We start from the raw sequence: 21,379 nt of genomic DNA on the forward strand, positions 1-21,379 counted from the left end.
ACATTAAGTTGATCTTTCCATACACGCTAGCTATGACTGTAACATTACATCCTGCACCCTCTCATTTCCTTCTCTCTGAATGGAATGTTTTGTCTGTATAGCATGCAAGAAACAATATTTTTCACTGTATGGTAATACATGTGACAATAATAAATCAAATCAAAATCACTCCAGGAGCAACACGATCATGGAATTGAACAGGTTTAACATAACCTTTGACTTGTCCATTTTTGCCTGTATAGGTGGATTCTCTGTTTGTATTGATTTTCTTATTTCAATCATGGGGTGGGGACATTACTGGCAAGGTCAGCATGTATTGGCCATCCCTAAGTGCCCTTAATTGAACTACTTGCAGAGAATAGTTAAGAACGAACCTTGTCATGAGTCTGAAGTCACATATTGATCAGGTAAGGGATGGCAGATTTCTTTTCCTAAAGGACATTGATGAAGCAGATGGAATCTTACAACAACCCAGTAGCCGCATGGCCATCATTATTGACACCAGGGCTGGAATTCTCTGGTCTTGCACACCTTGCTACCCTTATCAGCGAGAACAAAGAATTTGACGCTCAGCCAAATCTCCATTCACAGCAGCGGGACTGGAGAATCCCACCCACAGACAAGAATGGAGAACTCTGACCCCGTTTTTATTTAAAAACTGGATTTAAGTTATTTATAAAGTATGTTTGAAATCCCCAGGAGTCTTTGGATTACTCGACTGATAGTAATACCTCCACACCACTATTCATTATGACGGAGTGCGATGATTAATTAAATAACAACGAGCCAAAAGTCTCAGAGTCACCAGATTGCTAATGATGTCAGTCTCCAAATGTAAGAATCTTTGACAATGTTACAACTTTAAAAGATTGTATGAACATCTCTTGGCATGTCAGCTACAACTCTCACTAACTTTTACAGATGCACCAGCAAAAGCATTCTTTCTGGTTGTATCACAGCTTGGCATGGCTCCTGCTCTGCCCAAGACCACAAGAAACTACAAAATGTAGCCCAATCCATCACACAAGTCAACCTCCCATCCATTGACTCTGTCTACACTTCCCACTCTCCTGGCAGAGCAGCCAGCATAATCAAGGACCCCATGCATCCTGGACATTCTCCCTTCCACCTTCTTCCGTCAGGAAAAAGATACAAAAGTCTGAAGTCACGTACCGGCCGACTCAAGAACAGCTTCTTCCCTGCTGCCATCAAACTTTGCATGGACCTACCTCACATTAAGTTGATCTTTTTCTACATGCTAGCAATGACTGCAACACTACATTCTGCACTCTCTCATTTCCTTGTCAATGAATGGAATGTTTTGTCTGTATAGTGCACAAGAAACACTACTTTTCACTGCATGCGAATACATGTGGCAATAATAAAATGAATCAAATGTACGATATAGAGTTCAGCCTAAACAATAAATTAAGTTTGTTTGCGTTTTAAGCAATGCAGGTTCAAATTCAATGACACCATTTGACGAAGTAGGTTGACTGCATTTACACTGATCTGGAACTGGTCAATCAATGCAAACAAGGCATTATTGGGGTCAAGCTTTGAACAGCCATTTATAACATCAGTCCATGCAACCATCATTGAAAACTCTCCCAAATAAAGCATTGGCTGCAGTGATAAGAAAGTATAGTAGCTGGAAGAACTGTCCTTTCACAATTCCAGCAGCTCGAGAGAAATCGATGGATGAATGTGGCACAGATTGAAAATAAGGTTTGCCAATTCTCTATCCAGCGCTCCATAATTTTCTGTTTTTCCTCAGAGACTGACAGATTGGGGAATGTAGAAGCGTCTAAAATGGAGTGTTTTCGTGCCAGTTCAGATTTATTCTCTTTCCCCCCAGTTTTCTCTCATTTCCTGACGATATCCTTTAGGTTAGACGAAGTAGGGTGGGAGGAGGTTCATGGAGCGCAGATAATTAGTGGCTCCCTTTGGAGTATGGATCACTTATGCCAAATGACCTATTTCTGTGCTGTTAAGTTTTTTTTTAGTGAGTTATGATCTCACTGAGTGCCTTTCGGCACCTCGTTCCAGTGACCAGTTTATAATGCATGCAGCTGCTGTTATTCATCTAAATGAAACATTGGGATAGGTTCCAATAACATCCACACCTGATGCTGGTCTATGTTTTAAAGTCTGAAGTTTATTTAGTAGTGTCACAAGTAAGGCTTACATTAACACTGCAATGAAGTTACTGTGAAAATCCCAGAGTTGCCGCACTCCACTGCCTGTTTGGGTACACTGAGAGAGAATTTAGCATGGCCAATGCACCTAACCAGCACGTCTTTTGGAGTGTGGGAGGAAACCAGAGCAAACTCATGCAGACACAGGGAGGGTGCAGATTCTGCACAGATAGTGATCCAAGCCAGGAATTGAACTGGGATCCCTGGCACTGTGAGGCAGCAGTGCTAACCCCTGTGTCACCATGCTGGCCACGCTGATGTAGTTGATGCTATTCAATCAATTGAAACATTGAAATAGATTCCAATAATGCCCACACCTGATGCAGTTTCCAGCCTTGCTGGTTTCTCTGACTCAACGCTCACTGGAGAAGTTGAATTGATTAGTAATGGCTCTTTCTATTTCTTTCTCTCTCTTACTTAAAGTCAGGTCAATAAGTCATAAGATTTGAATCAGCTCAACAATATAATTATTATCGCTAATATCAAGATGTCATAATAGCTTATCAATTAACAGCTATTAACTGGGGCATCACAGTGGCATAGTGGTTAGCACAGCCTGCCTCAAAGTGCCAGGGACCCGGGTTCAATTACCAGCTTGGGTCTGTATACAGTTTGCACATTCTCCCCATGTCTGCATGGGTTTCCTCTGGGTGCTCTAGTTTCCTCCCACACTCCAAAGATATGCAGGTTAAGTTGATTGGCCATGCTAAATTGCCCGTTAGTGTCAGGGGATTAGTAGGGTAAATATGTGGGATTACAGGGATATGGTGGGATTGTTGTTGGTTCAGGCTTGATGGGCTGAATGGCCTCCTTCTGTCCTGTAGGGATTCTATTATACTGTTCATCTGTACTGTTGTTTGACTCCAAGTAAAACTGTGGGATGACAAATTAATGGAGAGGCTAATAAAGCTGGTTTATTCCTGTTATGGGGAGACTTAATAGAGGTGTTCAATATTATGAAGAGTTCAGTTCGAGTAAATGAGGAGACATTTCCTGCTGGCAGGAGGATTGGTGACCAAATTATTTACTGAGAGAAACAGAGGGAAAGAGAAAGAGAATTACATTATGCAGCAATTTGTTATGATCTAGAATGTGACGCCTAAACAGGCAGTGAAAATAAATTCAATAGTTTGTTCAAAAGGAAATTGGATATAATCTCAAAAGGAAAAATAATAACAAGATTATAGGGTACACAAGAGGGGTCGGGGGTTCATTGGATAACACTTTAAAAGAATAATCTTTGTTTGTAGCATTTTGTTCTGTGAAAAATAACTTCAACTTCAGTTTGCATGCACCCAAGGAGCAGCACAGTGGTACATGATTAGCATTGCTGCTTCACAATGCCAGGGACCCAGGTTCAATTCCCGGTTTGTGGGGTTTGCACATTCTCCCCGTATCTGCGAGGCTTTCCTCCAAATGCTCTGCTTTTCTCCCACAGTCCAAAGCTGTGCTGGTTAGGTGGATTGCCTGTGCTAAATTGCCCCTTAGTGTCAGGGGAACTAGCTAGGGTAAATGCTAGTAAAGGTTATAGGGATAGGGCCTGATAAGATTGTGGTCAGTATAGGTTTGATGGGCTGAATGGCCGCCTTCTGCACTGTAGGATTCTATGAGTAGGCTATTCAGTTCCCAAGCCTGCTCTGACATTTAATAAGATCTGATAATAACCCCGAATCTGTATCCTGAATTCCCATGATAAACTATCACTCCCTTGGCTTACCACAAATATATCCTCACCTGCCTTAAAAATATTCAAAGACTGCCTCCACTACCATTTCAGAAAGAGAGTTTCAAAGAATTACGACCTTCTGCGTGAAAAATTTCACCTCATTCACACACACTGTCAACTTTTATTTTTCATTGATTAGAATGAAGACCATTTAAGGAGAAATTCGTTTTGTTTGAAAGTGATGACCAAAAGGCTGCAAAGCCAGAAGATCATCTTGGTCAGAGCGGCATGGTGACACAGTAGTTAGCACTGTTGCCTCACAGTGCTAGGGACCCAGGTTCAGTTCTGGCCTCGGATCACTGTCTTTCTGGAGTCTGCACTTTCTCCCCATGCCTGAGTGGGTTTCCTCCGGGTACTCCGGTTTCCTCTCACAGTTCAAAAGATATGCTGGTTAAGTGCTAAATTCTCTCTCGGTGTACGCAAACAGGTGTCTGGGTGTGCTGTCTAAGACATTTTCACAGGAACTTCATTGCAACGTCCAGCCTCCGGTCATTGTCTTTGCAGAGTCTGCAGATCCTTCCCGTGTCTGTGTGGGTTCCCTTCGGATGCTTTGGTTTCCTCCCACATTACAAAGATGTGTGAGTTTTTTTTATTCATTCATAGGGCATGGGTGTCGCTGGCTGGACCAGCATTTATTGCCCAAGCCTAGTTGCCTGTGGAGAGCAGGTAAGAGTCAAATACATTGCTGTGGCTCAGGAGGCAAATGTAGGCCAAACCAGGTAAAGACGGAAGATTTCTTTTCCTAAAAGACATTAGTGAAGCAGGTGGGTTTTTCCAGCACTCAACTTTGGTCTCATAGTCATCAGTAGATTCTTAATTCCAGATTTTTTAAAATTGATTTCAAATTCCACCAACTGCCGTGGCAGGATTCAACCTTGGATCCCCAGAACATTAGCTGAGTATCTGGGTTAACAATCTAACAATAATACCACTAAGCAATTTCCTCCCCTAGGCGCATTGACCATGTTAAATTGCCCTTTAGTGTCGGGGAGACTAGTAAGGTAGATACATAGGGATAGGGCCTGGTTGGGATTGCTGTCCAGGGATTGTTGTTGGGATTGGTGCAAGCTTGGTGGCTGAATGGCCTCTTTCTGCTCTGTAGGGATTCAATGATTCTATGGTGCAAGGGATGTGGGGACAGAAAGAAGGATGAAGAGGGTTGAAATGGGTTACCTTGTCCCTTGGGCACTGCTATACTTGGACATGTTTGTTCAGCTCCAGTGTATCCCCAGAAACCTCAAGATCAGGATAAAGGGGATCAACATGAAGCAAAACTGCCAGCCAGCATCTGGTGACGAAAGTCACAGCAGTTGGTCAACTTCCATTTGCAAAAGGTCTCGTTTCCACAATGATGTTCTTTTTTACAACCTGTGACTTTGCCATTGACTGCTTTCTCTGAAATGCATTCTTCCAGCCACCAGAACAATCAAGTTGCTTGCAGAGATAGAGGACACCCTGCTCAAAAACTTGTTTCGAGGATACCAGAAATGGGTCAGGCCGGTTAGAAACTCCAACGATACAATCAAGGTCAAGTTTGGACTCGAAATCTCCCAGCTAGTGGATGTGGTAAGTCAATGAGGTGGCATTTTGAGAAAGTTCCGCGTTCTCGTTTTAATTGAAACCCAAGGGCGGAATTTTCCGGCAGGTTTCTCTGGACCCACTGCAACAAACAGAGATTTGGATGAATCAAATTCTCTGTCCTCGCTCACAGCAGTGGCGGGATGTAACTGATTGGAAAATCCACGCCGAAGATTTGTTCTTAAACGAGAGCTTGCATTTTGCTGACTTTGGTTGGCAAATTATGGACGAGGTCAAGTGTGACTCATAAATTGGAATATTCTCAAGTTCGCAGGGTGGCACGGTGGCGCAGTGGTTAGCACTGCTGCCTCACAGCGCCAGGGGCCCAGGTTCAATTCTGGCCTTGGGTCACAGTCCATGTGGAGTTTGCACGTTCTCCTCGTGTCTATATGTGTTTCCTCCGGGTGCTCTGGTTTCCTCCCATGCTTCAAAGATGTGCCGGTTAGGTTGATTGGCCATGGTAAATTGACCCTAGTGTCAGGGGATTAGTACGGTATATAAGTAGGGTCATGGAGAGTGGGCCTGGGTGGGATTGTGGTCAGTGCAGACTCGATGGGCTAAATGACCTCCTTCTGCACTGTAGGGATTCTATGATCAAAGTTAGCCGAAATCTATACATTGATGCATACCTTTATCAGTATAAAAGACTGTTTATCCTTTATTGCAGAATATAACTTGTATAATGCAGAACTACGCTAGTCTCAATTTTTCAATCGGGGGACAACTGGGGTCATGCACACCTGTGAAGAAGGTATATTCGGATAGTGTTGATGGGTTGTGTCAATTATTTGAAATCCTCATTTGGCTATGCTCCCGTATGCATGGGCAGCACACACACTCAGGCCTTCAACATCACTAATTGTTGGTGGTGTGTTACAGTTTGCTCAAGGAGCCTAGGTTGCTGTGGCAATATTCACCTTTTTTTGTATGCTGCAGTCTGGAGTTGTAGTGATGATAGGTTCTATAGGTTCAAGTTTGCAGGGGTGGCACAGTGGCACAGTTGCCTCACAGCGCCAGGGACCCGGGTACAATTTTGGCCTGGGGTCACTGTCAGTGTGGAGTTTGCACATTCTCCCCGTGTCTGTATGGGTTTCTTCCGGGTGCTCTGGTTTCCTCCCATGCTCCAAAGACAAGTTCTTTCCATCATATGATTGATCAGGAATCTCTCCCGCTCTTACCGCCTGCCATTGAGGTGTGTTCGGTCCTTGTTCCTGAGGGTGGAATTTGAACCCAGTGTTACTCATTCAGAGGCAGATATACTACTCAGTGCACCACAAGGCCTCCTGATTCATGCCAGTAGAGGGAGTGGACGGTCTATTCTCATTGGAAAGCTGGCTGCTCACAGCTTGAGGGCATCATTGTGTATGCACCGATTTGTCCATGTTCTGTGTATAAGTGATATGGAACACTGAAGATCTATCACTACTGCCACACTCCTGGATATCACCCACCTCCCCCCACTCCCACTCCCCGCCCCCAGATATCATTCTACCCACACCACCACCACCCCCCCCACCCCACCCCCCAACATCCTTACACATCACCACCCTCCGAACGCTGACTTCCCCGGCCCATCACCTTGCATCACTGCTGGCCTGATATCCCTGGGCCAGTTGCCACTCTCATATCCTCTGGCCAATCACTGCCCTGACTGCTCCGTGATTTCAGAGTGCGCTTCCCCCCCCCCACTGTTTGCTTCCCCTTAGGCTCCACCCCTATCATGGCCCCACCCCTTCCCCTTAGGTACCACCACTTGGCATTGTCCGGTGCCCAGTGGGCAGTGCCAGAGTGCTAGGCTGGCACAGCCAGGGTCCCAGGTTAATTCTACTACCCCCCGACCATCCGGGGGGAGCTTCAATAATCTCTGGTTCCACTGACCAGGCCGTCATGTCTGGCTCTCCTTGCTGAGGGCCATACATGATCCTTGCCGATAAGCCGGGCTCATTAATAACATTTAAGTAGCCTCATGAATAATAAAATCAGCCTCGCATCCTTCTTGGTTGTGAGGTTGATCGCACCTGCTTCACAGTGCCGATAGGCTAGCCAAAGGTGAGAAACCAGGTGGCGACTGGCAGGATGAGCTGGTAAGGTTGCCCCCTTTGCCTTATCTTTTTCAAAGAATATCTTTGCCCTCTTTCCCATCTGCTCATGTGATACATATATCTTCAAGCTGAAAAAGAATCTGATTGGAAAATTCAAACTCGTGTGTGGATTTTTGTTTGAGGCATATTTATTGCTCATCCTTGATTGCTCTTGAGAAGATGGTGCTGCTTTTCTTTCTTGAATGCAACCAAATGGCTTGCTGGTCCATTTCAGAAGGCACGTTGATGTGGGAGGCACAGGGATCTGGAGCCATAGTAATGGAGCAAGAATGACAGATTTCCTTCCCTAAAAGACATTAGTGAAGAAAATGGGATTTACAACAATTTGGTGATTGATTTGATACAGTTGCTGACTCTAGTTTCTTTTGTACAAAGAACCCAACAAAACGCTTATACAGCAATATAGTTAGAATTTCACAAGGTATGAAAAATAAGGGCACTGTTAAATAGCACACATCAGGTCGGGAAACATATACATGCAGCATGATCTCAGTAGACCTGAGCTTTGCTGCCAAATCCACACAGGGAGCAACATTGTACAAGTGAACTTGCAACACATATTTCCTTTCACTCCAAGGACATTGATAAATGTATCAGTATGGACGGCACAGTGGTTCGCACTGCTGTCTCAGAGAGCCCAGGAACCTGGGTTCAATTTCGGCCTTGGGGGACTGTCCATGTGAAGTTTGCACATTCTCCTGTGTCTGCGTGGGTTTCCTTTGGCTGCTTCAGTTTCATCCCACATTCCAAAGGTGTGCAGGTTGTGCAGATATGTGGTCTGGGGAATTAGTGGGGTAAATATGTGGGATTATGGGGATAGAGCCTGGGTAAGATGCTTGATGCAGACGCGATGGACAGGATATTAGGGGGCAGCATGGTAGCACAGTGGTTAACACTGCTGCCTCACAGCGCCAGGGACCCGGGTTCGATTCCTGGCTTGGGTCACTGTCGTGTGGAATTACCACATTCTCCCTGTGCCTGCATGGGTTTCCTCCCACAGTCTGAAAGATGTTCTGATTAGGTACATTGACCCGAACAGGCACCGGTGTGTGACGACTAGGGGAATTTCACACAAACTTCATTGCAGTGTTAATGTAAGCCTTACTTGTGACTAATAAATAAACTTTACAGCCTCGCTTGTCCCAAAATCGTAAAATCCCACCTGAGGTCAATAGACCTTTCCATGGTCCATCCTTCGCCTGCTCTGATTCCCATGGTGGATGGGACGGTAAAATTTCAGCTGATTAGCTGAATGGCCTCCTTCTGTGCTGTAGACCTTCTATAGTGTTTCAATAATCTACGTATTATGTTGAAAAGTACATGTATGTATCTCAGTACAAAAACATTGCTCGAATGGGGAATTGAACTCTTTGTGAGCACAATTCTGCTTTAGCATTCACATCAGCAACACAAAGAAAGGATTCCTTGTGCAATATTCTTTTGAGTGACACCCTTTTGGGATATTAACCTAAACTAGGTTAACATTTATTGCCTTTTTGAAATTAATTCACGGGATATAGAGCCATGAAGTTAAAGTTTATTTATTAGTTACAAGTAAGGCTTATATTAACACTGCAATGAAGCTCATGTGTAATTCCCCTAGTCGCCACACTCCGGTGCCTGTTCAGGTCAATGTACCAACCAGCACATCTTTCAGACTGTGGGAGAAAACTGCAGCACCCAGAGGAAACCCATGGAGACACGGGGAGAACGTGCAAGCTCATTAATTCATGGGATGTGAGTGTCGCTGAGCTGAACCAGTATTTATTGCCTTTGAACTGAAAGGTTTGCGAGACCATCACAGAGAGCAGTTAAAAGTCAGCCACATTGTTGTGGCTCTGGAGTCACATGTAGCACCAGATGAGGTAAAGATGGCAGATTTCCTTCCTTTTGGGACATTAGTGAACCAGATGGGTTTTTACAACAATGATTTCATTAGAATTTTTATTGAATCTAAATGTCACCATGGTGCGATTCGAACCAATGTCAAGCATTGTCCTGGGTCTCTGGATTACTATTCCAATGCCAATAGCACCCCCCCATAGCCCCAGTCATCTTTAATTTAGTGATTGTGATACTTCTTAAACTACACCTCTTCATGTGGCCAAAGTGCTGTTAGATTCAGGGATGCAGGATTTTTGATCTAATGATGGCATCTAGTTCAGGAAAAGCGTGACTTAGAAGGGAAAGTGAAGGTGACAGTGTTGCCACATGCTTGCTTCGACTGTCCTTCTATTGGGTAAATCATGGATTCGGGAAAGGGTTCTGGAAAAATTTTGGCCCATCAATGAAGAGTTATTTGGATGCTAACCTGGGATTATTCCCATTGAATAACTGAGGCCCCTGTGTTTAGTTGCTCACCTGCCAAAATGTTGGTGGGGATTTTGAAAAGACAACAGGCCAGAGGTAGCAGGGTGAAAGTTGCTACATTCTTAGAGCAGGAAGCAGCAGTGACGGCAGAACTTTGCAGGAGCCAGAGCAGAACAATAGTGAAAGGGAGAGTAAATGCATCCAACACAAAGAGGTGTGCAAAATCCCCAGCTGATACAGAGCCTGTACAGTGAATGTCCCCATTCTGTGGTCTCAAGTGTGGGCAGTGGGATAAGCCCTCAGAGCCTGTATAACTGCACTCCAGCAGGAATGAGCATTTTCACAAAGTGAGAAAAACACTTTTTCAGGAATATCAACTCTATTTAAAAAAACTTTAAAGATCCTTTCATTAAAAGCTTTCTGTACGTGTGAATGTAGCACTGCAGTGTTGTAGTCTGCCTTCAACTGGATTAAAGAAACAGAGATTGGATGAATCCTGAAACCGCTTGCATCCTGGAATTTAAAATAATCACATCCCATAACTTTTGCGGTTGATCTTGATTTGGTGTGATGTTGTAAAATGGGTGATGACAGGCTGGCATCTTATCTTACATCAGTTTGTTTTCTTTTCCTGTTCATCGACGTGACAGTGGCACAGTGGTTAGCGCTACTGCCTCACAGCGCCAGGAACCCGGATTCGATTCCTGGCATGGGTCACCGTCTGTGTGGAGTTTGTGCATTCTCCCTGTGTCTGTGTGGGTTTCCTCCGGATGCTCCAAGTTCCTCCTACAGTCCAAAGACGTGCAGATTAGGTTGATTGGCCATGCTAGATTGCCCCTAGTGTCAAGGGGATTAGCACCGTAAATACACGGGGATATAGCCTGGGTGGGATTGTTGTTGGTGAAGACTCGATGCATTGTAGAGATTCTCACTGGAATTCTACCGCTGCGCCTGCCACAGGAATCAGAGCAGGCAAAGGGTGGCCAATGGGAGGGTACATTGACCTTGGGTGGAATTTATGACCTTGGGTCAAGCGAGGCCATAAAATTCCGCCCTCTGGGTGGCATTGTACAGGCACATCCACCTGAGGTTCATATGATCCCACCCGAGACCAGAGGTGAGTGCCATTCTCCCAGAGCCTCGCCTGCCCCAGAATCAGGGCTGGTGTGCCAGTAAAATTCCGGCCTCTGAGTCTGAGACTAAAACAACAGCAAATTTGCTTCATGAAGGACCACAAACAAGTGATGGCGAAAACTCATCTTCATACTGAATTCAATCTGAGGGCATGGTCAGTATTGTGGACAGAGAAGGGTTCCAGTGCAATATTTTTAAAAGTCAATGCAAAAGAAAACGGAAACTATCTGATGAGGCTGATTTCCATCAAAGCGGAAACTATTGACAATTAACTTTCTATACAGTGTCTTGCTTCCCCTTTTATTGTAACTCTTAACATCCAAACTGCATTATACAAATTGTCTGGAATAAAATCAAATAAGATAATACTTACTTTTAAAGCTTTCACTCAGGTTGCTTTTTTTTTAAGTAGTGTCTGGTTTGTTCTGCATCTACCAGTGTGTCTCTTGTTACAGGATGAAAAGAATCAGTTGATGACGACGAACGTTTGGTTAAAGCAGGTGAGGAGATAATTTCATGGTCTCCACAAGCATCATAAGCAAAACGGTGGAGGGTGGAAAGGTGGCACAGAGGTTAGCACTGCTGCCTCACAGTGCCAGAGACACAGGTTCAATTCTAACCTTGGGTGACTCAAGTGTGGAGTTTGCACATTCTCCCCATGTCTGCATGGGTTTCCTCCGGGCGCTCAGGTTCCCTGCCACAGTTCAAAAGGCCAGCTGTTTAGGTGCATTGGCCATGCTAAATTGCCCTTTAATACTCAAAGATATGTGGGTTGGTGGATTAATGGGGTAAATATGTGGGGTTACGAGGATAAGGCCTGGGTAAGATGCGCTATCAGAGTCAGTGCAGACTAGATAGGCCAAATGGCCTCCTTCCTCACTGTAGGGATGCTATGATTTTTCAATAATCAAAATATTATGATGAAGAGTACATGTATGTATCCTTAGTATAAAAACATAGCTTATATGTGGAATTGAACTTTTTGTGTGCATGGCTCTGGACCACTATGTATGGAATTTGCACATTCTCCCCGTGTCTGCATGGGTTTCTTCCAGATGCTCTTGTTTCCTCTCACAGTTCAAAGATGTGCAGGTTAGGTTGACTGGCCATGCTAAACTGTCCCTTAGTGTCAGGGGGATTTACAGGGTAAATAGATGGGGTTATGTGTGGGATTGCTATCGTTGCAGGTTCAATGGGTCAAATGGCCTCCTTCTGCACTGTAGGGATTCTATGATCTCATGATATGTTAATTCTGACTCTAATGGGCAATTGAGTATGATTCAGTGACAGAGTTCATTCCTACCCTTAAACCGAAGAAATATGTACTTCTCTTACACATTCAATCATTGGCAGTTAAACCAGATGTCTGAGCTGCTGTTTTCCAGCACTGGAAGAAATAACCCTTCCCAGCAGCCATTCATTTGGTGCTCTTTGTGGATCTATTGCACTGCTTGCCCCTTCACCCTGTTTCCAGTCTGCTTGTCCATAAAGATGACCAATTTGGGGATTTAATGTTATTTGTTCTCTGCATATTGCCAGTCAGAAAGTAGGCTTATATAATGAAGAATCGAAGCTACGACAACATCTACAACATGAGTGGAAGATTGTAACTGAAAGACCCAGAGTTTTACTTGAACTTTTCTCTTTCTTGCAGGGAAATGTTTGATCTCCATTTCACAGCTGCAGGTGGTACATTTGCAATCGTAAATTCAAAATCTAGTTCAACTTTTGGTTAACCTATTCATATAAAATTCCCTTTTGCATCATTTTGTGGCCTCACAGGCCATTGAAAGTAATAAAGGTTAGCAAATGTATTACAATCGCTCATGAAAAGATTTCATGCAAGCACATTCATCAAGGTGCCATAAACTAAAGTGCTGTATGGTAAGTCATAGGCATCGATTTGTATCTCATCAATTTGTGCTGGAATGTGCCGGACTATCTCTCAGACTTGTTCTCAAACTTAGAGCTATCGCCTTTGACAAAAACAAATGTGACCAATGCTTCTCCATCTGCTAATGCACTGCAATAGCTTGGGCTGTTTTCGTTGGAGCAGAGAAGACTGAGGGGTGACCTGATTGAGGTGGACAAGGTTATGAGAGACGTGGACAGGGTGGATAAGGAGCAGCTATTTCCCTCAGTTGGAGGGTCAGTCTTGAGGGGACGTAGGTTCAAGGTGATGGGCAGGAGGTTTAGGTGCCGGGATGAGGAAAAACATTTTTACCCAGAGGGGCGGTGACACTCTGGAATGCACTGCCTGGGAGGGGTGTGGGGGGAGGGGGTTGGAGGTGGGTTGCCTCTCATCCTTTATAAAGTATCTGGGTGAGCACATGGCACATCATAACGTTCAGCGGTATGGGTGAGGTGCTGGTAGATGGGGTTAGGTGAGAGTTCAGGTGTTTCTAATGTGTCGGTGTGGACTCGATGGGCCGAAGGGTCTCTTCTGCGTTGTATGATTCTATGAATACAGTACCTGTGTCCATCAGCTGGTGTACTGAATGTGTCATTTTGTATTTCTCATTGCCATTGTTAATTTCTGAGCGTGCGGAAATTGTTTTGTCCCTTTTCTTATATGACTCTGTCACGTAGTAACGTGATTACTTTTCTATACTGTAGGAGTGGAATGACTACAAGCTGAGCTGGAATCCTGATGATTATGGTGGCATTAACACAATCAGAGTTCCATCGGAGTCCATCTGGCTGCCTGACATTGTATTATATGAAAAGTAGGTGTTTATTGTTATACATTTCCCCATCTGCTGAGGGGAAAAAAATATTGGTAAATCTGCCCAGATAAGGTTAAATGAGGTCAGTTGTGAGGTGGCTTATGCATGGACCATTTGGGTCGAATATATCTCTGTTATGTTATAAGTTCCACATAATTCTACACTGCTGTCAGTGTGGTATTTCTTCTAAGTTCAAACAACGTTGGTAAGTCTGCCTGCCGTATCTCCTCACCTTGTCTTCCTGACAGCACCGTGGCTACACCACGGATTGCAGTGGTTCAAGATGGTTGCTTACCACTCACTACCTTCTCAAGGGCGGTTAGAGATGAGCATTAAATGCTGGCCTGGCCAGCAATGCCCACACCCCACAAAATAACACATTTTAAAAATTACTGGTACAAATTGCAGCCCAAACTGGCAATCTCACTTGAGGGCTACAGGAATGGTGCTTAAGATGTGAAATTGCTGCAGCACTGAAGTCGGAGGGGTGGAATTTTCTCCTCCCACCCACCACGGGAGTCGTAGCGGGCAGGACCGAAAATTCAGTGAGCCATTCAAAGGTCCGTTGACCTCGAGCGGGAATTTCTGGTATGGGGGCGCGCACGGCTGGAAAACCTCGCTCAGGGTATCCGGAAATAAACTGAGCCAGGAAGCCTAAAATCCATATCTGGTGACAGTGAATCCAACCTGACAAGGTTTAAAGGGTGACATAGCATGTATGAAATGGAACATGCTCTACGTCCCAGCAGCAAACACTTACCTTATAGAGTCATAGAAGTTTACAGCATGGAAACAGGTCTCTCCCCCCAGCTTGTCCATGCTGCCCCTTTTTTTAACACCGGAGCTAGTTCCAATTGCCAGCATTTAGCCCATAAGCCTCTACACCCATTTTATCAATGTAACTGTCTAAATGCTTTTTTAAAAGACAAAATTGTACCCGTCTCTACGACTGCATTGGCAGCTTGTTCCAGACACTCACCAACCTCTGTGTGAAAAAATTGCCCCTCTGGGCCCTTTTGTATCTCTCCCTCCTCACCTTAAACCTATGCCCTCTAGTTTTAGACTCCCTTGCCTTTGGGAAAAGATGTTGATTATCAAGCTGATCTATGCCCCTCGTTATTATAGACCTCTATAAGATCACCCCTCAGCCTCCTACACTCCAGAGAAAAATGTCCCAGTCTATACAGTCTCTCCTTATAATTCATACCATCAAGTCCCAGTAGTATCCTAGTAAATCTTTTTCTGCACTTTTTCTACTTTAATAATATCCTTTCTATAATAGAGCAACCAGAACTGTATACAGTATTCCAAGTGTGGCCTTACCAATGTCTTGTACAACTTCAAGATGCCCCAACTCCTGCATTCAATGTTCTGACCAATGAAACCAAGCATGCTGAATGCCTTCTTCGCCATCCTGTCCACCTGTGACTTCACTTTCAAGGAGCTATGAACATACACTCATAGATCTCTTTGTTCTACAACTCTCCCCAACGCCTTACCATTAACTGAGTAAGCCCTGCCCTGGTTCGATCTACCAAAATGAATCAAGGGATGGGACAGCAAATTCTCAATGGACACAAAACTGGATTTTTAAAATATCTAACCAATCTGTCAGATAGTCACATGTTCATATGTAATCTCAGAATCAATTTAGAGATGTGTATTTCACCAGAGTCTACCTGAGTGCTTGACTTTTCTCATTCCAAAATAATCTGAGCTATTTTAAGAAAAAAAGATCCGTTTCCACTCCCACAGAGAAAAGGTTTTAGATTAAAGATCTAATCACTTAATGATTTAAGTGATTATATCACTTCCCGAGGTTTGTATGGGTTTCCTCTGGGTGCTCCAGTTTCTCTCCACCATTCAAAGATGGGCAGGCTAGGTGGATTGGCCATGCTAAATTGCTCTTACAGCAGGATTTTGTGGCTGCACTCACCCCAAGACTGGAAAACCCTGCCCAAGGTCAATGAACTTTTGCATGGAATCACGATTCCCGTGGCAGGGAGGACAGGGAAATTCCACCCATAGTCTCCAAAGATGAGTAGGTTAGGGGGTTTTGCGGGTATATATGTGGGTTACGGGCATAGTATCTGGATAAGATGCTCTGTTGGAGAGTCAGTGCAGACTTGATGGGCCAAATGGCCTCCTTCTGCACTGTAGTGATCCTGTGAAAGCTTCTCTTATACCCTCTTTGTAGCAACATCTGTGGGAATTTTCACATACTGTCCACTATGGCACATCTCATATCCTTCCACTACATATCATTTTGAGTTATTAAACCCCCTGGGAGCTTGCCTTCAAAGTCCATCAGTGTTGCTGTTTTGACACATCAGTTTAGACAGTATTCAAACAGTGTATTCAAACCAATTTACCTTGGTCTCCTTCAGTCTAAGTAACACTTCCAGTGGAAACATCTTCATGTACAGATTTAAACATGAAGCATTTTAAGTATCTTTGTTATATTACACTCACGCACACACTGCAAATTGTGTGTTCTGGTGTTGGAAATACTTCAGCCACTTATGAGTGTATCAAAATCAACTATACTTCCATGTTTGTAGAGTCATAGAACCCTACAGTGCAGAAAGAGGCCCTTCAGCCCATTGAGTCTGCACCAAACACAATCCCACCCAGGCCCTACCCCCATATCCCTACATATTGTACCCACTAACCTACGCATCCCTGGACACTAAGGGGCAATTTCTTAGCATGGCCAATCTTTGGACTGTGGGAGGAAACCGGAGTACCCGGAGGAAACCCATGCAGACACGAGGAGAATGTGCAAACTTCACACAGGCAGTGACCCGAGCTGGGAATCGAACCCAGGACCCTGGAGCTATGAAGCAGCAGTGCTAACCACTGTGCTACCGTGCCGCCCCAAACATCTGGTTAGGTGGCACAGTAAATAGTGTAGATGGTAAATAGTCCACTAGGCGCAGATTATCTGCTCTCACACTGACATGAACGGACTTTCTCACAGCGGGCAGGTTGATTCAGGTGTAGAGGCCTGACAATGTGATAATAATGTATTATAACAATATTAGGGCACTGCCGGAGCACAGGAACAATTATGTCATGTTTTTATGATGGTGTGAAACGTGATTTGGACATCTTGTGAGATTCTCTGCCCCTGTCGCTGAACGCCTAGTGAAAATGAGAACAGAAAGTTCCCTCTGCCCCTTTATTTAGGTAAGGATATTTAGGGGTGTGGAACCAAGATGGCTGAATGGAATGAGATAAAGATCATTCCTGATCTAATTAAATTCTAGAAGAGGCTTGAGGACTGAATGGCCTCCTCTTTTCCTATATATTTCAGGACATTTGGAAAACTATAAATACATAGTTAGACAACTAGCAAATTATTATTCCTGAGTGACTCTAACAGGCACTGACAATGGTAATCTCTGCCTCAAAGCTATATTTTAGTTTACATTGTCTCATTTTAACATCGGTCGCCAAATTGCTGCTGTTTGCAAGTATCAAAACCATGGTGGCTATTGTCTCTCAGTGGTTGTCTTTAGATGAGATTTGTACAAAGTGATACATTGCAGTAACAGTGAAGTCACAACATCTGATGACAGATGGACTAACATGTCACCTTGCACCTCAGGAAAATTTGCAGTCACCCTCGTGACATTGCAGTTAGGCTGTCAGCTCATCCTTCTGAATTTGTCTTTGAATGAGATATAAACCTAAACACAGAAGGAAAATGACAGGCTTCAGCAGATCTGTCTGCAGGGCTATCTGCTACATGTGCAAACAGGACACCAACTGAAGGACAAAGATTGCAGAAAATTACACACAAACAGGCCATTCAGCCCAACTACTCCATGCTGTTGATTATGCTGCACTCCAGCCTCCTTCTACCTGTGTTAGTTTTTTTTTTAAACAGCAAAATCCTAAACTGTGGCAAATCCTAGGTGGCACAGCACCAGGGTCCCAGGTTCAATTCTGTCCTCAGCTCATTCTATGTATGAGGTTCTCCCCGTGTCTGCATGGTTTTCCTACTGATGCTCCAATTTCCTAAAGATGTCTAAAGATGTGTGAGTTAGGTTGATTGGCTATGCTAAATTGCCCCTTAGTGTCAGGGGAATTAGCGAGGGTAAATGCATGGAGTTATGGGGAAAGGACCCGGGCGGGATTGTGGTTGGTGCAGACTTGAAGGGCCACATGGTCTCCTTCTGCATTGTAGGATTCTATGATTCTATCTTCACTCACACGCTTACAATTTTATTTCCACGTGAAAAGAAAAAAATGTCAGGTAAACGGCCTTTGATGTTCTCACACCCTTGGCTCAGGGATTCAGGCATTCTGAGTCACCCAACCTGACATCAAAGTTCTGACTTACTTTGAATATAGAGTACAAACCGACATCTGAAAAGATGTCAATTTTCATAGGTATTTTTGCATTATATTTGTAGATTTATTGCGTGCTCAAGCTACCTGCAACTGTGGTGGAGTTTTCTGCGTGTGTTTCGCAGTATCAGAGTTAGCCTGTCATTGGCTGTTGGTGGGATTTTCTGGTCCCACCATTATCACTGGGGTTTCCTGTTGAATGTGCACCTCGCCACTGGGAAACCCACGGTGGGGATGCGCCATTGACAGGATCGGAGGGTTCCACAAGCCGGAATAGCCATAAGATGCCAGCCTTTATGCCATTACAGATCATTGGTGGCATTCTTCAACTTGAAGTCAAAAGGCTATGAGTTCAGGTTCCATCCCGGAGACTTTACCCTATAACTTAGACCGAGATGTTATTGCTGTATTGAGAGTGTGCTACATTGTTGAAGCTGTCTTTTGGATGAGAATTGAAATGAGGTTCCTGTCTTAACATAGGTTCTTTATCCTGCTGTGATGATGGCTCATTGATGAGATTTCGAGGCTTCTGAGTTTAAACATAATCATCTTTGTTTGTAAACTTTAACCATTTACAGTTCCGAGTATGGTCTTGCGTGGTGTTGCTTCTGCCATGCAGACTAGTTGCTTCCAAAATCAGAAAAATGCTGGAAAATCTCAGCAGGTATGGCAGCATCTGTGGAGAGAGAACAGAGCCAATTTTTCGAATCTGGATGACCCTTTGTCAGTGCCTTTATCTGCTCACAGTGTTCTTTTAGACTGTTCCCTGACTATGTGACCACAGTAAGAAGTTTCACAACACCAGGTTAAAGTCCAACAGGTTTATTTGGTAGCAAACACCACTAGCTTTTGGAGCGCTGTTCCTTCATCAGGAGCAGCACTCTGAAAGATGAAGGCTTATTCTGCCAAATAAACCTGTTGGACTTTAATCTGGTGTTGTGGGACTTCTTACTGTGTTAACCCCAGTCCAATGCCAGCATCTCCACATTATGTGACCACATGCATCATACTATGGGTCGTGTCACTCTTCTGGCCCAATTTAACCCTTAATCTGCTGAGCACCTTTACATTGTAATGCATGCAGGTGCATATCATCACCACAAGCCCATCTGCCCACTGAAGTGGACATAAAAGATTCCAAGCCGCTATTTTGTAAAGAGTAGGGGAGCGCTTGGTGACATATTAATCCCACAAAAAATGCCACACCACAACAGATGATCCAGACATTCATCTCATTGATGTTTGTGGGAGCTTGCTGTGTGTCCTGTATTACAACAGCCACTCCACTCAAAAAATATTTAAGTGGCTAGAATGTAACTTGGGATGGTTTGAGGTATTATATCGTGAAAAGTACCTCACTGTTGCTGGGTCAGAATCGTGGAATTCCCTCCCTAACAGCGCTGTGGATGTATCTATGACAGGGACTGTGGTGATTCAAAATGACAGCTCACCACCACCTTTTCAAGAGCAATTGGGGGTGGGCAGTAAATGCTGGCCCAGCCAACAACACTCAAAGCTCATGAACAAATTTAAAAAATGTAAGCTCATCGTTCATAGGATCATAGAATCCTTCAGTGCAGAAGGAAGCCATTTGGCCTATCGAGTCTTCACTGACCACAATCCCACCCAAGCCCTATCCCCATAATCCCATGCATTTACCCTAGCTAGTCTCCCTAATACTAAGATGCAACTTAGCATGGCCAATCAACCTAACCCACACATCTTTGGACTGTGAGAGTAAACCCACGTAGCACAGGGAGAATGTGCAAACTCCATACAGACAGTGACCCGAGACCGGAATTGAACCTGGGTCCCTGGCGCTGTGAGGCAGCAGTGCTAACCAGTGTGCCACCATGCCGCCTTCTTTAATATTTATGAGAATTGAGATCTGCATGAAACCCCTTGACTATTATTCAATGGAGATAGTTTACATTATTAATGCTGTTGTTAAAATGTGTGACTATATTTGTTACTAAATTACATTGCAACGCGAATTCTTTAGTTTTTTTGTCATATACATACATCTAAGATCCAGCATTGAGTTGGAATGACTAACAGTGCACAGTGAGTATATAAAATCCTGACATTTATTCAATACTGGGCACTACTTTATGTAACTACTACATCTTCTGTGGTGTTTGTCATGGAAAGCCAGGGTGATTCACTGTTTAAAACAGCCGTATCGGATTAAATCAGAAGCTAAAGCGATTTAGAGAAGGATACTTTTTTTGTTGAACTCATTACAAAGTTACTTGGATTTTCAGGCAAGTATAAAGACTTTGTAGGACATGGGCTGTTAAGACTCATCTTTCATGCTGGCTAGTCTGATAGATTATATCATAGAATCATAGAATCCCTACAGCACAGAGGGAGGCCATTTGGTCTATTTAGCATGCTCCGACAGCAATCCCTCCCAGACACTATCCCCCAATCCCATGTATTTACCCTGCGAGTCTCCTTGACACTAAAGAGACAATTATAGCAAGGTCAATCCATCTAACCAGCACATCTTTGGAGTGTGAAAGGAAACAGGAGCACCCAGAGGAAACTCACGCAAGTATGGGGAGAATGTGCAAACTCCACACATACCCGAGGCCTGAATCTTACCTGGGTCCCTGGCGCTGTGAGGCAAAGGCAAAGAGGCTCAAAATGCATCCAATTTTCACACCTACAGGGTTGCACCTGTCTTGTGCATGTTCTTTTAATCATTCATGGCACATAGATGTAGATGGCTATCCGGCATTTATTGTCCATCCTTAATTGCCCCTGAAAGGCAGTTGAGAGTCAGCCACATTGCTGTGGCTATGGAGTCACATGTAGGTCAGACTGGGTAAGGACGGCAGATTTCCTTCCCTAAATGACTAACGTGAACTAGATTTTTTTTCCAACAATCAGCAATGGTTTCAGTAGATTCATAATTCCAGATATTTTTTATTGAATTCAAATTGCAACATCTATCATGGCGGGATTCGAACCCGGTCCCCAGAACATTAGCTGAGTTTCTGGATTAACAGTCTAACGAGAATACCATCAAGCCATTGCCTCCCCAAAAGAGCAAAAGCATTTTATTTATTGCCCACTTCTCTGCTGTATTGCATGGAAAAAGCATCTAAGAGATGGTAATAATGCGAACACCACTCCAAAATTTCAGAGAACATTAAGACAATAACTCACTTAGCCACTTCAGATTCCTGGCATTTGAAGTTTGATTTTAAAATTCCATCAGCTCCAGTTTCTCTGATGAGTGAG

The 21,379-nt window shown here is 44.0% G+C and overlaps 1 protein-coding gene across 2 annotated transcripts in view; it reads left to right on the plus strand.

Annotated features, from left to right (window-relative positions):
* Window positions 1-21,379, plus strand: part of LOC145342903 (neuronal acetylcholine receptor subunit beta-3-like) — a 41,550-nt gene that overhangs the window by 7,656 nt on the left and 12,515 nt on the right. For both annotated transcript variants that reach the window (XM_080188481.1, XM_080188482.1), the window contains exons 2-4: window positions 5,339-5,490; window positions 11,504-11,548; window positions 13,665-13,774. In XM_080188481.1, the coding sequence (XP_080044607.1) occupies window positions 5,339-5,490; window positions 11,504-11,548; window positions 13,665-13,774 (307 nt within the window). The remainder of the gene's footprint in view (window positions 1-5,338; window positions 5,491-11,503; window positions 11,549-13,664; window positions 13,775-21,379) is intronic.

The sequence above is a fragment of the Carcharhinus amblyrhynchos genome, chromosome 5, assembly GCF_965287045.1.
Source record: "Carcharhinus amblyrhynchos chromosome 5, sCarAmb.v2.hapA, whole genome shotgun sequence".
NCBI classification, from domain to species: domain Eukaryota; kingdom Metazoa; phylum Chordata; class Chondrichthyes; order Carcharhiniformes; family Carcharhinidae; genus Carcharhinus; species Carcharhinus amblyrhynchos.